The 16,091-nt window shown below is 42.7% G+C and overlaps 1 protein-coding gene across 4 annotated transcripts in view; it reads right to left on the bottom strand.

The window, feature by feature from the left end:
- SH3RF1 (SH3 domain containing ring finger 1) overlaps positions 1-16,091 on the bottom strand; it is a 152,873-nt gene that overhangs the window by 95,552 nt on the left and 41,230 nt on the right. The window contains exon 2 of one of the 4 annotated variants that reach the window (XM_067551756.1): positions 5,981-6,099. The exons of the other annotated variants lie outside the window; for them this stretch is intronic. Coding sequence (XP_067407857.1) covers positions 5,981-5,992 — 12 coding nt within the window. The 5' untranslated portion in view covers positions 5,993-6,099. The remainder of the gene's footprint in view (positions 1-5,980; positions 6,100-16,091) is intronic. 4 annotated transcript variants of the gene reach the window in all.

Raw genomic sequence — 16,091 nt, 5'->3', positions numbered from 1 at the left:
GTAAGGTGGTTCTGATGTTAATGCCCTGATCTCCAACACTCGCCTAGTGAATGTGCACCCATCCATCCGACGTTACAGTAGTCCAGGCTGGGAGGAAACAGGCTAAACGACAAGAAAACAGAAGGGGGGTTGGATCATGGGTAGAACTGGTAGGTCGCTCTCGGGCGCACCTTCAAAAGGCCTGCTTTCCACCATGGTTATGGTGGCTAGAGCTCGGTCGATGGTGGCAGATGACAAATGGCCCTTGTGCCTTTTGTAACCTTTGTTCTTCTTCCTATAGGAGTCTCTGTAGGGGTGATCCCCAGACCGCTGATCATGCTGGGGCTTGAAGTGCCTCCTAGAAGAAGAAGGTGTATAAAGGCCAAGGAACCTTAAAGTAGCCCTCGAGTCCTTCATGCCATGCAGCCTGGAGTCCACCTGCTCGGCAAAGAGGGCCATGCCATTAAAAGGTGGGTCCTGAATAGACTGCTGGACCTCTGATGGGAGACCCGAATATTGTAGCCATGACGCCCACCTCATCGATATCACCAAGGCCATTGTCCTGGCTGCAGAATCTGCTGTTTGCTGTTTGCAGAGATGCCTTGGCTACTGAACTCCCCTCTTTTAAGATGGCCTCAAACTCCTGTTTGGAGGAGGGAGACAATGACTCCACCAACTTATCCAGCCACTGCCAGATATTAAAGTGGTATCTACCAAGCAGCACCTGTTGGTTCACTACTCATAGCTGCAGGCTGGCTGTGGAATAAATTTTTTGACCAAACAATTTGAGTCTCTTGGCATCTTTGTGTTTAGGGGTCAAGCTGACTTTCCCCCGTCTGTCCCTTTTGTTGGCAGCTATGATCACCTGGGATCCTGGAACGGGGTGGGTATAGAGATATTCAAACCCCTTTGCTGGTACATAATATTTTCTTTCTGCCCTTAGATATGTGGGGCAGGGAGGTTGAGGTTTGCCACAGGGCCTTGGCCAGTTTAACAACCCCCTCACGGACTGGGAAGGCCACTCTACTAAGAGACACCAAGACCAAGATTCCAAATGGTTCGTTGACCAGCTTGTCCAGCTCCTCTATTTTTAGGCCCAAGTTGGAGGCGACCCTTTTCAGTAAGTCCTGGTGCACCTTAAAATCGTCCATTGGCACTGCAGATGAGGGTTTCATGACCGCCTCGTCTGGTGACAGCAAGGAAGAGGCTGGTATCTGAGCTAGAGGAGGGGACTCTGCTCTGGGCGGGGTAGAAGCCACGGGGTCCGAGGTGCACAAAATTTGGTGGCCCGAGTCCATGTACAGGTGTGGCGCCGCGCTCTGAGGTATGCAGACCGCAGTACAGACATTCCTCTCACAGAACTGGCCTGCAGAATCCCAGAGGGAAACCCACACCAGTAGGCCATGGTCCAGGCCATTGACCTTCTGGCCACACCCCCATGGGCAGCACCGTGGGGAAATTGGGCACTGGAGGAGTAGCTTGTTTAGCCTGGACAACTTCCTTGCTGTCTGAGGATGAAGTGCTGCTATCTGATGGCCAGGGTGGTGTCATCTCCGAATACCTTGTGGTGCCATGCGAACTGCATTGTTGATGCACTGGCACCGGTGAGCAGCATGAGGAGCCAGAATGATGGGTGTGACAGGACCGGCTCTTGTCCTTGGCTTCCTGTTTGGGCTAGGTGAGCGGGGTCACGGTGCTGGGGAAGCCCACAGGTGGTCGGCAACCTGTGTTGCTCCTTGGCTGCATAACAGTGCTCCGCTCGGTGCTGGTCCTCTGGAGAATGGGGGTGGGAGCCCGATCTGGTGGTGTCCTGACTCGGAGAGTGTGGCCTCGACTCCAGGGACCATCTGTGCACCAGAGAACAGTGCCTCGGTGATGGAGATTATCAAGCAGATCTGTGCCAAATCTCGGTGTGGTGCCCTGCCATCCTTTGGCATTTGCAGTACCAGCAGCACCAGGAGGTCCCTCATCACTTGGAAGGCCTCCAGAGTCGACAGCACCATTAGGCGATGAGGACCTCTACCACTACCTGGTGACAGGTCAACGCTCGCAGACGTAAGGGACCCTTCTGAGGTGGGGAAGGCTGGCAGCCCGATGCAGGTCTCGCCAGTTCCCCCTTAGCCTTCTCCATCCGAAAGCATCCCTGTTCTTCGCAGATCTTCTTCGATCTCTTTTTCAGAAACGGGGAGGGAGATCGGTGCCAAGTGGAGGAAGAGGGCACCGGAGGGGCACTGCGCATTGAGGCCGTCATGCTCAGTGCAGAGTCCAACCTGCCAGACTCCAAAACCAGTCTAAGAACTGACTCCATCACAATGGCCCTGAGATGGATATCCTGGTTTTTCTTAGTCCACAGGAGAAAACTTTTACAGATCTTACACCTCTCATGGACATGCGCTTCCCCCAGACACTTTAGACAACTTTGATGAGGATCACTCCTCGGCAAAGGCTTTTTACATGAAGCACAGGGTTTAAACCACGAGGAACAGGGCATGCCCCGACCCTGGGATTCTAACAACTAAAAACAAGAGCTAACTGTAACCAAACAAGTAACTATATACACTAAATCAATAAATAAACCACTAAGTTTAACGAAGAAAACTTGCGAAGGCAAGAGACATTCCAGCACTGTCACTGGTGGCAAGAAAGAACTAAGAGGAAGGGAGAGCCAGCAGCGCCTATATGCAGGCACATGTGCATGTCACTGCAGAGGGCGCAAGAGCCGGCTTGTATGGGTACCACTAGGGGAAAATGTTTTCCGGCACTGGTGTATGTGGCACGCACACACACTTAAATTGGGAATGGACATGAGCAAGCACTCAAAGATTATGCTGGTTTGCTGGCCTTCATTTTTCTCCAAAACAATAGCTGCTACTGTCCAGAGTTTAAATGACCTTTCCCCTCTCTCCTACTTTGTTTCCCTTAGGAATGTCATTCCTCCTTTTGTAACATATTTCAACTTGTTATTGCCTTATTTTCTTCTGCCACTTTTGTTCTATTTTTTAAAAAAAGAAAATACTATTTCTCAAAAAGCAAAGGAAATAATTACTGTCAGAGAATAGTCAAGCCCAAATATTCATTGACTTTAAATGCCTTACTTTGTTGATTTCTTACTCCAACTCAGCCTAAAACAATTTGACCACAAACCTACAACAAATATACAAAGTGAATTGAACTAGTGATTTAATAAGCCCAGTTTAAAAATAAAAGAATATAACACACTAAAATATAAAATTATTTTTAACAGTAAGAGAAAACATTTCCTATTTTTCCTATCTCCATTAACATTTAATTATGGTTTTTGTAAGGAGGGGAAGAATATGTGAAATACTACATAGTTTCCCAATAAAATGGGTGTTTATCAGTTTGTTTAAACACTTAAGCCTTGTCTACACAAAGAAATAGTCACAATATATTTCCACCATTGCGAACACTAGTTCTTCAGCTCCACTGAGTCTGAAGAACAAGTAAGTTTTATCAGGACAGTGCTGAAAACAGCTTCCATAGTCAGAGAGCTCCTACCATCAGGGATCCCAATGTTCCTAACACTAATGTAGATGAGTCATGTTAGCAGTGATGGGCATTCCTTAATAATTCTCTAGAGTAGCCAGGCATATGAGACAGATACTTAATCTCCAGTTTCTTTGAAAATTTTACTTTAAAAGCACCTAAGTCTCATTGACTTTCAACTGCACACCGTAGTCAACACTCTGCAACCTTAATTCTATCCCGAGTGGATGCCAGATTTCTATGACCCATTTTAGCTACACTTATGTGCACAACTCTTTACACAGCCTTTTACCAAACTACCCTTTTCCAACACAATCAGCTACTACACACTGAACATCCACTATTAATGTTGGGGGATGGGAATGGGGGAATAATCTGTTAAAGCCATGCGGGCAGAACAGTTTAAAAAAAAAAAAAAAAAAAAAAAGAGGTTAAAGTTAAGCCACTTTAGTAGGCGTGAACGGGGTGTCTTGTGGATACAAGAAGAGTGAGTGCTTCAGTGTTTGATCTGGAGACCTACACAGTACCTTATTCCTTGGCCATGATCACCAGTCCAAGAGTAGTTAAGAGATTAATAAGAAAATTTAAAAATATCAAGATTAACATAGTATTTCAAAGTGCAATATTCATAATTTAAAAGATTTAAAGTTCCTGGAATTTTATATATAAAGCATAACATGGAAACATACTGAATCTGAACTCTTTAAAAATATGTTTGTGCATTGAAGTATTTAAAAATAAACATTTGGCATCCCCCTACCTACTAAAAAAATAAATACAAATTGTTATGACAAAAGCATCAAAGCTGCACAAAATATACTGCTAGCCAGACAATGCTGTCCAGATTGTTGGATGTTGCATGCTGTCAAGAGAATATAAGTATAAGATCGGTCAACCAAGATGGAATTTAAAAATCACTACAGGAAAAACATGTTTCTAGAGGATATGGATCAGGAGAAATTGAAGGGACAATCAAGAGTGCCTTTGTTTTTGTGAAGCGGTGTCCCTTGAGGGAAAAACCGGTTACTAAGCTTTCATAACTTGTTCTTCGAGATGTGTTGCTCATGTCCCTTCCATATTAGGTATGTGCGCACCACGTGCACTGGTGCAGGAGATTTTTCCCTCAGTGGTATCTGGTGGCTCTGGTGCCCTTTGGGGTCACACGCATATGCGCCGGTATTAGGGGCGCCACCAGACAGCCATCCGCTCAGCTCCTTCTTACTGCCCGTGACGGTTGCTGGAATGACTTTCTTGCATTTGCAAGCCTTCTCCAGTGGTTTTCACAGTGTTCTAGTTTATATAGTTGTACATAATTGTTAGTTATAATATAGTTGTAGTTCTAGAGTTAGTAGTCTCTAGATAGCAGTCGCACCTGAGATGTTGTCCCAGGGACGGGGCATGCCTCAATTCCTAGGCTTCAAACTGTGGGTGACTTGCAATAAATTCCTGCCTGTGACTGATCTCCATTTAAGCTGCCTAAAGCGCCTTGGGAAAGTTCACGTCTGCAACAAATGCAAAATCTGCAGGGGATTCAGGCTGTGCAAAAAAAAAAGAAAAAAGGCAGGGACAGTTGCTTGAAGCCTCTGCTAATGGATGCAGCACTTAGACCTGCCTCTGAGCTGCGCTGCTCCGATTCAGCACTGATCACCGTCTGTGTGGAGTCCCCCTTCCCAGCACCACTCACCATTGTTCGTGCTGACAAAGAGGCACAAAAACCAGCACACCAGGAGAGGGCGCTCCCCGACACACAAGAGAGGCAAGAGGGGAGCAGGGGATGAGACAAGACCTGCGCTGGGCAACTCATCTTCCCCGGAATTGAGGTCGGTGGCAGCATCGCCCCTCAGGGCTCTGAGCCCAATCTGGGACCCATCATCGACTCCCGGAGGCGGCCGGCACACCCGGTACTTGTGAAGCAGTGTCCCTTGAGGGAACAATATTTCTTCCCTACTTCCTTTAGTTCACTAGATACCTCCCCCACTGTTTCATGCTAGCAAGTAAATTCTTTGTATTCCTTTCCCTCCTATTTCCATGCCTCCAAAGGCCTGTTATTTCATGTTTCACTGCTGAAAATTGTCAGCCAGAACATTAAACATTACTATTATTTTGTCTGGGTTTTCACACACACACACTTATCTTATCTAGTGAAATTATTTCCATATTGTTCAAAGCTTTCTAGTGCAGAAAACCAGTGTCCTTCTTTTTGGACTCTTCAAAAACATTTTAAGGGAATATGATAGGTTGACAGTTGTGTTTTGCTTTTTCTTTGTCCTTTTTTTTTTCCTGCTTACTTCAATCTTGTGTAATAGGCAAAGTGCTAATCATAGCAGGCTTTGACTACTCAACTAGTTGTCTCAACCTTGCTAGCAGGTTATTGCTGTTGAGAATACCAGTGTATTTTCTGATCAGATCATAAAGTTTTTGGTTTTTAAAAAAATAAAGACAAAGATGAACTCAGATAATCGTTTAACACTTTGCATAGTGGTATTAATCCTACTTTTCTTAACATTTATCTTTTTTCCATTTAAAAAGAATCACTCTTCTCTTATGTCTTCCTGTTGATTATTCAGGGAAGCAATTTCATCTACGTTCTCACATTTTCTCATCTCCATCAGACTGCAATAAAACAAGAGAGAAAGCTAAAAAAGCACATAAGCATTGTAACTACTTTGTTTGGGGAAGGAGGGACTACTCAAGAACTTGAGATGACTTTAGATTTAACTTTTTAGTTAAAATAATTTAAAGCCAAAATCACTTTAGAGTAGAAACAATGGATGGCCTAACAGACATATATGCATCTTCTCTGCAGCTGAAGTGTCCGCAAAAAGAGTAACTGTTATTCTCCAAGTCTTTCTCCTGGAAAACTGTTGCAGCATTTTAGTACTATGATATTAAATATAATCCATTCTCTTTGAAGCCATTATTTGGTTTTTGAGACTAACAAGCACATTAAAATATCTTTAAATCATAGCAACAGGTTTTACATCATACATTTTATATTAAAATTTAAAGTTTTACCCTAGACACTTATCTGTGAGCTAATCAAGTGTGAACTATGTGTGGGTTGCATCTCCCCTTGCAACTAACAAACTAACTAAAGTCTTACTGGCTAGACAGAATAAAGCTTTAATCCTCCAGGCATGAAGATCAAGAAAAAGTGCACTTCTTTTGAATAACATTACAATTCACAAGCTCTGTTACCGATTATATGCTATGGCTGTTTTCTGCCAGAAATGAATTACTAGAACTAAATTTCTGTTTCACCTCCTCATCCAGAAAATAATTTCTTTCCTCTGGTATTTATTTTTCACAAAATTAAAGATGGAGAGGGATTGCACAATCCCAAGCAGCAACCCACTGTTTGTCATTCTATAATTTAGAAACTCACACCAAACAAATAATTAGGAGTTGTGATCACTAGTATTTGCTCTCACTACCTTCCCTCTTAATTTATTAGATTCCAAAATCTGTAAGCAATTAACATGGGTTTTTATTATCAATAAGCTATTCAGGGCAAGGACCATGCCTACCATAATTATTTCTAGCAATACAGGGTGTTTGGGTACTACTGAAATACAAAAGAACAAACAAACAATACAACTAAAACACAACATTTCTACTTATGAAGAAATTGGATTATGGAACTGACTCCAGTGTACTTTATTCACATACTGAAGTTGGTCACCTTTTTGGAGGAAGACTGTTGTGCTGGGCACATGAATAAATATAATGTATTGGGTCATTCCATAAAATTCTACTATGGTTAAAGGTTTAAAATTTAATCTGGAAAAAATTAACTAACTTCAGACCTGTCTGCTAACGGTTCCTGATAACGAGTGAACAAATTGCAGACAAGTAAGCAGGTGGGTTACCAGATAGTATTAGGAGGGCCATACATTGCAAAATGTATATTTATTAAATGCTTAAAAGCCCTTCACTCTCGATTTACTTTATGATTTTAACTGATAGGGAGTTATTAATTTTCTGACTGCTGAAGTTCATTAAATTAAAAAAAAAAAAAACCACTGATTTCAGACAAGAAATGGTTTTTATATTTTGGAGAGGGGATGGGTGGTTTTATTGGGGGGGGGGGGGGGGGATTGCACCTCGTATTGCAGGAAAGTTTAAATACAACCTGAATTTAAACAAAATCAGGGTTGCTAATTAGATGCTGAAGCTCACAGTTTACATTTTCTGTAGCAAAATTTGCCTTTGACAACTCAAAGCGTTGCTTTTTTCCCTATCTAAATAGCCATAATTCCTAATAAGATTACGGGAAATGCTAACAAATAGACCTCAAGTCAGATTACCCAAAGCTTTATAAATTTTAGCACTCTCATATGATTAAAACCAGAGAAAGGGGAGGACATTTCCTGTGTTTGGCCTTTCTTGACAGTCTTTGTGGTCAGAACTCAAAACAGCATCTCAAAACATCACATCTGGGTTTCTAAGACAAAATGGGTTTCTAAGACAAAACATGCTAGACAATCAACCTGCTGTTCTTTCATAATGCTGTCACGGATTTGGAACCACTTTCAAGACCTGGTTTCCATAGCAACTAAACCAGAAAATTCCCACAACTACTGTTTCTATCTCCAATCATAAAAATGCAGCATTGAATTCTACATTAAATAGACTGTTGATCAAAATTGTATTCAAGGTATAATAAGAAATTTTAAGAGGCATCCAAATTGAGACAGGTGCATGTAGGTGCTTTGAAAAGTTTATACAAAAGTGGAATTTTCACAACTGAAGATGACAGTGCACTTGATGCATTGTCCTGACTGCTGCTATTCTAGAGTACACGCATTTCCACATTTAACTCCACATTCTCTGTGCTTTCACCTTCTGCCTGGATTTTTTCCAGTCATCCTCTCAACATAAAGGTTTTATTTTGTTAATTTGCTTTGGTTTTGGTTTGTGGGGTATGGTGGGGGTTTTGTTTGTTTTTTTGTCAGAGCAAACACACTTTGGATGGCATTAAGTGTGGAAAAGAAATACCTTCCTTATTATAAAAATAAATCTTTATTGTGTTTTAAAAACACTTTAGTATCTAAACAACTGGAGTCAATCACTGTAATAATCCTCACTGAAGGGAAGTGTCTTAGAGTATTCTGGGGAATTAAGTTTGATTTAATTTAGTCATGAGTCACTGAAAAAAATCACACTCAGCACACACAGTATGTTCTGAAAAGAACTCTCACTAAGCTCATAAAATACTCAGCTGAGGAAGGCCACTCTGAATGTACACACAGCTAACTTAGATAAATACTAACAAAAGGCACACAGTCAACAAGGGAAAGGAATTGCCAGCTCTTCTTGTAAAGTAAAAATGAACAGCTCTTAAGATTTGCCGGCAAATTATTCTCTCCTAAAGACTTGGTGAAATACATAGGGGCTTCATCCTGAAGACCTTGTGAAGTACATGAGATGGTTTTAAAGTGGTGCTTGCCAAATATGTCCAAATTTGGGATTTTACTATTTTTTTCTTTATCTTAAAAATACTGCACAACGTAAGAAATGCCATCCAAAATTATATGAAGAAAATGTTACGGTTGTATAGCTAAATAATCAAAACTCAGAAAATGAAGTTACGGCTGCGTACACAAACTTGCCTCTGTCCCATAATTTAATAAGTACGCGATCAGATTATTTTTCAAACAATAGTAAAAATGGTTACTTACTATAACTGTGGTTCTTCGAGATGTGATACAGATGTGTATTCCACTTAGATGCATGCACGCTTAGTGCACCAGAGCTAGAGAACTTGGCATAGCAGTACCTGTAGAGGGGTGCTGCTTGCACCTTGTGGCCATAACCTCTTCCTTGGCTAAATAAAGTGGCACAACCCTGACCTCCCTCAGTTCCTTCATACTGAATGCCCAGAGACAAGACTCCGATGCAAAGGAGACAGAGGGTGGGTTTGGAATACACATCTGCATCACTGTAAGTAACTGTTTCTTCTTCTTCAAGTAGATGCAGCTGTGTATTCCACTTAGGTGACTCAAAAGCAGTACCCGCAGGAGGCGGGGTTCGGCATCTATTTAAACAAGCAGTGTAGGACTGTCTTCCCAAAGTCTGTGTCTGCTCTGGCTGCTGCAGTAATAGCATAGTGATTTGTAAAAGTATGTATCGACAACCCTGAAAATATCCAATATTGAGACACTATTTAAGAACACTATTGACATAACTTGCGCTATCGAAAAATAAGCTTTCATTCATTGAGAGGGCACAGCTGCAGCTATTTTGTATGCAGTCTGCATGCAGGAAGTTATCCACTTAGAGATCATCTGTGAGGAGACTGCCAGTCCCTTCATATGGTCTGCATATGACACAAACAGATGAGGCAAAGACCGGAAGGGTTTAGTTCTGTCAAGATAAAAGGGCAGACATTGTCTGACTTCTAATGCATGAAGACACTGCTCCTCCAGAGAGGAATGCATTTTAGGAAAAAACACAGACAAATATACCACCTGGTTTAAATGAGGTCGAGAGATCACTTTAGACACTAATTTCGGGTATGGCCGCAATGTCACTTTGTCTTTGGAGAATTGCCCTGCCATCAAAGCCTGCAATTCAGTCTCCTCTCAGATGTTATTACCACTAGGAATGCAGTTTTTTACATTGGGGAGGAAAGGGACAGGACAAACGGGCTCAAATGGATGCTCCATCAGTGCCACTAAGGTAATGTCCCACAAAGGACTTGTGTTAAGATCCCACAAGGGAACCGGGTCCCATACTGGCAGATGGAGACAAAGGATCTCACCACCATGGCATTGGAAAATACCAGTCTTCCATGAACAGGTGCATAAAAGCTGAGATCACGACTAGATGCACCCTCAATGAGCTAAGCACAAGGCCTAATGACTGAAGATGCAGCAAATACTCCATGATTTTTTAATACAGACTAGCATTGGCTGAACTCCATGGGCCAATGACCACACTGAAAAATGTTACAGGCCATACTAATAGAGGATTTTCTACTACTGAATAGGACTGTCAAACAGCCTCCAAACATCGCTCTTCCTCCTCATTCAACCATGGAGCAGTCATGCCATGAGATGCCAGGAGCTGAGTGAGGGATGCAAGGTGCGACCATGATTCTGTGAAAGTAGGTTGGAGAGGAAGGTATATGGGTGGCTGAATCAAAAGCACAAGAAGGCCACAAAACCAGCACTGCCTCAGCCATGCCAGTGACAATGAGGATAACATTGACCCATTCCACTTTCAGCTTGAGGATGATCTATAGAACAATCAGGATCACAGAGAAAGCATATAGGAGAGTCGACTGCCAGCTGAGGTGGAAGGCATCCATCAGTGAACCCATGGACTGAGCTCCTTTTCCTGTTGTCCCTCGTAGTGAGAGCCCCAAGCCACAACACTTGCAGAACACTGGACTTCAGCACATTCGTGATTCAGGGAAGAATTCCTGGTGAGATGATGCATGAGATGATTCTGGACTTCAGGGAAGAGATCAGCTATCGGAGCGATACTCTCTTCAATACAGAACTGCCACAGCCTGGTTGCGTCTTGGGAGAGGACACTGGAGTGTGTTCCCCCTTGTCTGTTCATATAACACATCGTGGTGGTATTCTTGGTAAGTATATGAACCACTGAACACTTGATGCAGTCTAGGAAAATGTGACAGGCATTGTAGATGGCCTGAAGCTCCAGGACACTGATATGCAGTGAAGCTTCCTGCTCCAACCACAGACCCTGAACCTTCAGTGATGCCAGATGCACTCCCCAACCTATCAGAGAGGTGTCAGTGACAACAGTCCTGGTTGGTAAGGGCTGGGTGAAGGGAATGCCTCGACATATATTCCCCTGTTCCATCCACCAGTGCAAGGAGTTCAGGATCAGTGGAGGGAGGAGGACCAATCTGTCCAAGGGGTGAACAGTTGAATGGTAAACTGACCTGAGCCAAATCTGAAGGCGCAACTTTTCAAATTAAACCACCTGTGTGCATGAAGACATCTGGCCCAAGAGCTTCAGACACATGCAAACTGTCATGGAAGGTTGAGACTGCAGACCGAGACAAAGGCAACAAATTGTCTGGAAATGGTCGGTCAGCAAAAACGCTCTTGAACTCACAGGGTCTATTAGGGCCCCAATGAACTTGATTTTCTGAATAGGGACCAATGTTAAACTTCCGGTGTTTAGGATGAGACCCAGGTAAATTGAATAAGCACAGCGTAATGTGTATGTGAGAAAGGATTACTTCTCTGGACCTGCCCCTTAAGTAGTCAGTCACCAGATACAGGAAGATATGGATTCCTTTCTTCCTGTGGTACGCCGTCATCACAACCACACATTTGGTAAAGACCTGGGGGGCGAAGACAGACTGAAAGGAAGGACTATGTACTGAAAATGACAGCTCGCCACAACAAACCAGAGAAATCTTCAGTGGTTCAGAAAAATCACCACATGGAAATAAGCATCCTGAAGGTCCAGTCATTCTGAGTCAATGTAAGGAGAATCATTTATAGGGTGACCATTAGGAACCTTACATATCTGATATATTTGTTGAGGTTGCAGAGGTTGAGAATAGGTCTTACCCTTCGTTTGTATTTGGGAACCAAGAAGTACTGGGAATAAAACTCCTAGCTGCGGTGCTGTGGAGCAACTTCCCCCACAGCTCCCAAAACCATTAACAAGCAGATCTGCTCAAAGAGCAGTATCTCATGAGAGAGGTCTCTGAAGAGGGACATGGAGGAATGGTGGGGTATTCCTGCTATCTCGGGGGAGGAAAAGACTGCCCAAAGATGCTTGCAGATGGTATTGTTGCTGCTATTGGCCCTCTGCACTGCCAACGTATACACGCCCAAGAAATGAAGGATGGTGTTAGAATCCTTGAAGGAGTACAGTGTTTTGTCCAAAAACAGCACCTGGCTGATGATGGATAGATCTTCTATAACTTGTTCATGTTGGAAGCAATGCCCGAATTTTGCAGCCAGGAAACCCTTTTCATGGTCACTGCAGAGCCATAACTCCGGTCGAAGTGTCCGTGATGCTCAAGGCAGACTGCAACTATGTCTTGGCCACTAAGTAGGCCTCAGTGATGAACAACCAAAATTCCTCTCTAGCGGTTTCAGGTAGCTGGTCTGCAAACTTAAACATAGCTGTCCAATTTACAAAGTCGTATCTGGACAAGCAATGCCTGCTGGTTCGCAATCTGCATTTGCAAGGAGGAGGTGTAAATCTTCTTTCCCATTAAGTCCATTCTTTTCAATTCCTTGTCCTTAGGAGTGGACTTAAACCTGCCCTACTGGGCTCTATCATTCACTGGAGTTATGACCGGGGAATTTTGAGCCAGATGGTAGTAAAACCTCTCAAAACCTGCACCAGGACAAAATAGCATTTCTCCATGAGCTTCACAGTAAATGGCACCAAAGCTGGTGTGCTCCAAAGAATTTTCACAAGCTCTAGGAGCGCATCATTAATAGGAAGGGCTGAGGAGCTGGCTCCCACTCCTGGACTGGTGGAGCTGGAAAAGGCAGCTCTATAGGCTCTGCAGTGCCTAGGGAAATCTCATTACTGCCTGACCCTGCGGTGGATACACAGTCCCCACCACTGATCTGCTTGGTGATCTGCTTTAATGGGAGCTGAGGGTTGTGATTTCCGTGACAGAGGGGCATCTCACAGATTCCATTGAGACCACTAGGCGTAAGGATAGGGCATTAGTGGCCAGTAGGCACTGGGACAGGAGCCCCTGTCCCAACTGTAAGACAAGTGCCAATCCTGGTACCCATGGTGCTCCATAAATGGCCCCTAATGTTGGTCGGATGAAGAAGAGCAGGAGGAGAAAGATCCCCACCTCGACTCCATGAAGCCTTGGGTTTCTGGGGATAATGGTGCAGCCAGCTCTAAGGGTGAGTCAGTCTGACTCATCCGTCACCCAAATAAAGAAGGGACTGGCACCAATGGTGGAAACAGTACCACTGGTATTGAGTATGCTCTGTTGACTCTGAAGTCAGTGGAGGCACCAAAATAGCTGATGGTGCCAAAATGGAGGGTTGTGAGAATCGCCACAGTAACATCAACAATGCTGAATGCAACAGTGTTGTGACAATCCCTTGCACCGATCCCCGCACCAGCCTTGCTTCCACACACTGCGGAAGGAGAACACTGAGATGCAGTTCCAATGGACCCAAAAATACAGCAGCTCATCCATCCAATGGGGCTATACATGCTGTAGCCCTGGCAAAGACTTGGATCAAGAGAAAAGCAGAGGAGGTCTGGAGCCACTTGGTACTTCGCTGGTGTGGGAACAGCCAGTCCCGGTATCACCCGCATCGGCATCAGATTAAACAGATGCCCTGGGGCCGGAACTGGAGTTGCTGGTACTTCCATGATTCACTTGTTGAATTCTCTTCCGTATAATCAGTCACTTAAGTTTTATGTTTTATAGCTAAACCCAATTTACTGATCTGTTGTTACACAAGTTTTAACAGTATAATTTACCTGCTTCATATACAAGTGGACTACTTTTACGACTTGTTTCCAGTATTTTATTCACTTTATTGATTTCCTGGTTAAACTTTCACCCTGTGAAGCACATTTCACAGTTAATAAGTGAAACATAAATGAATTCAGTAAACCTTTTCTAGGATACTATAACCTTTATGGAATCTGTTTTTCTTTACCTAAATCTAAATACATCATTTGTATTACAGTAGCAACTGGAGATGTCATCATAAAATCATATAAGTGTAGGACTGGAAGAGACCTCATCTAGCCTAGTTCCCTGCATTCAAGGTAGGTCTACATAATAACTAGACAATTACTGACAGGTGTTTATCAAACCTGTTCTTAAAAAAAACTCAAATGACAGAGATTCCACAACCTCCCAATTTGCACCAGTGCTTAACTACCTTGACAGTTAGGAAGTTTTTCCTAATGTCCAACCTAAACCTCCCTTGCTGCAATTTTAGTCTACTGCTTCTTGTCCTATCCTCAATTTTTTACCCTCCTCCCTGTAACAACCTTTTATGTACTGGAAAACTTTTATGTCTTTGCTCAGTCTTCTCTTTTCTAGACTAAGCAAACCTGACTAAGCAAAAAGATTTTTTCAATCTTTCCTCATTGGTCATGTTTTCTAGACCTTGTTTTTTTTTGTTGCTCTCCTCTAGACTTTCTCCAATTTGTCCAAATCTTTCCTGAAATGTGGCACCCAGAACTGGACACAATACTCCCTCTGTGTCCTTATCAGTGGAGAGTAGAGCGAAATAATTTCTTCTCATGTCTTGCTTACAACACTCCTGCTAATACATCCCAGAATGATGTTAGCTTTTTTTGCAACAGCATTATACTGTTGGCTTATATTTATCTAGTGATCCACTGTGACCCCAGGTCCCTTTATGCAGTACTCCTTCCTAGTCAGTCATTTCCCATTTTGTATGTGTGCAATTGATTGTTCCTTCCTCAGTGAAGTTCTTTGCATTTGTCTTTATTGAATTTCATCCTATTTACTTCAGACCATTTCCCCAGTTTGTCCAGATCATTTTGAATTTTAATCCTGTCCTCCAAAGTACTTGCAACCCCTCTATCTTGGTATCATCCGCAACATTTTAAGTGTACTCTCTATGCCATTATCTAAATAATTGATGAACATACTGAACAGAACTGGACCCAGAACTGATCCCTGTGGAACCCCATTCAATATGCCTTTCTAACTTGACTGTGAACCACTGATAACTCCTCTCTGCAAATGGTTTTCCAATCAGTTATGTATCAGTTATAGTAACTCCATCTAGGCTCCCTAGTTTGTTTATGAGAAGGTCATGTCAGACAGTATCAAAAGCCTTCCTAAAGTCAAGATATACTACATCTGCCACTTCTCCCCTATCCACATACTACATGCTGTTCATATTTATATTAAAAGAGAATCCCTGCCCAAAAGAGCTCACATTCAAAATAGATAAGATGAACAAGGGAGCATGGTAGTAAAAGGGAGAAGGAGGTATAATCCCTTTTTTACAGATGGAGAATTAAGATAAAGGGAAATTAAGTGATTTGCCTGAGGTGACACAGGGAGTCTGTGGCAGAGCTGGTAACTGAACCCAGACCCAAGTTCCAGTCATAACCACAAGACCTTCCTCTCAAATAAATTTAACTGAAGTAGAAAAGAATAACATTTCTAAGTGCATCCTATTTATACCAGAGGCTTTGTTTTTTTTTAATTTTTAGCTTATTTTCTCTTATGTTATGTATGTTTCTACTGTTCCTTTTCAGGCTACAAGGACTCAACAGTTGATCTAGAATACTCCATGTTGGCAGGCTAGGTTTCATGTGTACAATCTGGGTTAGGAAGTGACCTTGAGGTTGTTCAAAGACCTTGAGCCAATTGAAATTTAATTGAGATTATGCTTTTAGATTCATCTTGAAAAGGGGTTGCAAGTTGAGTTACTGTTAAACAGATCCTGTTGTATTTAATGACTTTCTCCAAGGAATATGTAATATGTTGGCTTTTCCTTTCTCCCCAAAGATATTATTTTATAAGCAATTATTAAAAAAAGAAACAAAAGTGAGGGATGGCAAACCATAAAAAAAGAGTTTGGAGGAAGGGGACTGCCTGACTAAGAAATAGGAGTTGATAGAAAACCAGA

Source organism: Emydura macquarii, unplaced genomic scaffold (genome assembly GCF_026122565.2).
Source record: "Emydura macquarii macquarii isolate MOO-44397 ecotype Brisbane River unplaced genomic scaffold, CSIRO-AGI_Emac_v2 contig_1363, whole genome shotgun sequence".
Taxonomy (NCBI): domain Eukaryota; kingdom Metazoa; phylum Chordata; order Testudines; family Chelidae; genus Emydura; species Emydura macquarii.
This window is presented reverse-complemented; position numbering and strand designations above follow the sequence as displayed.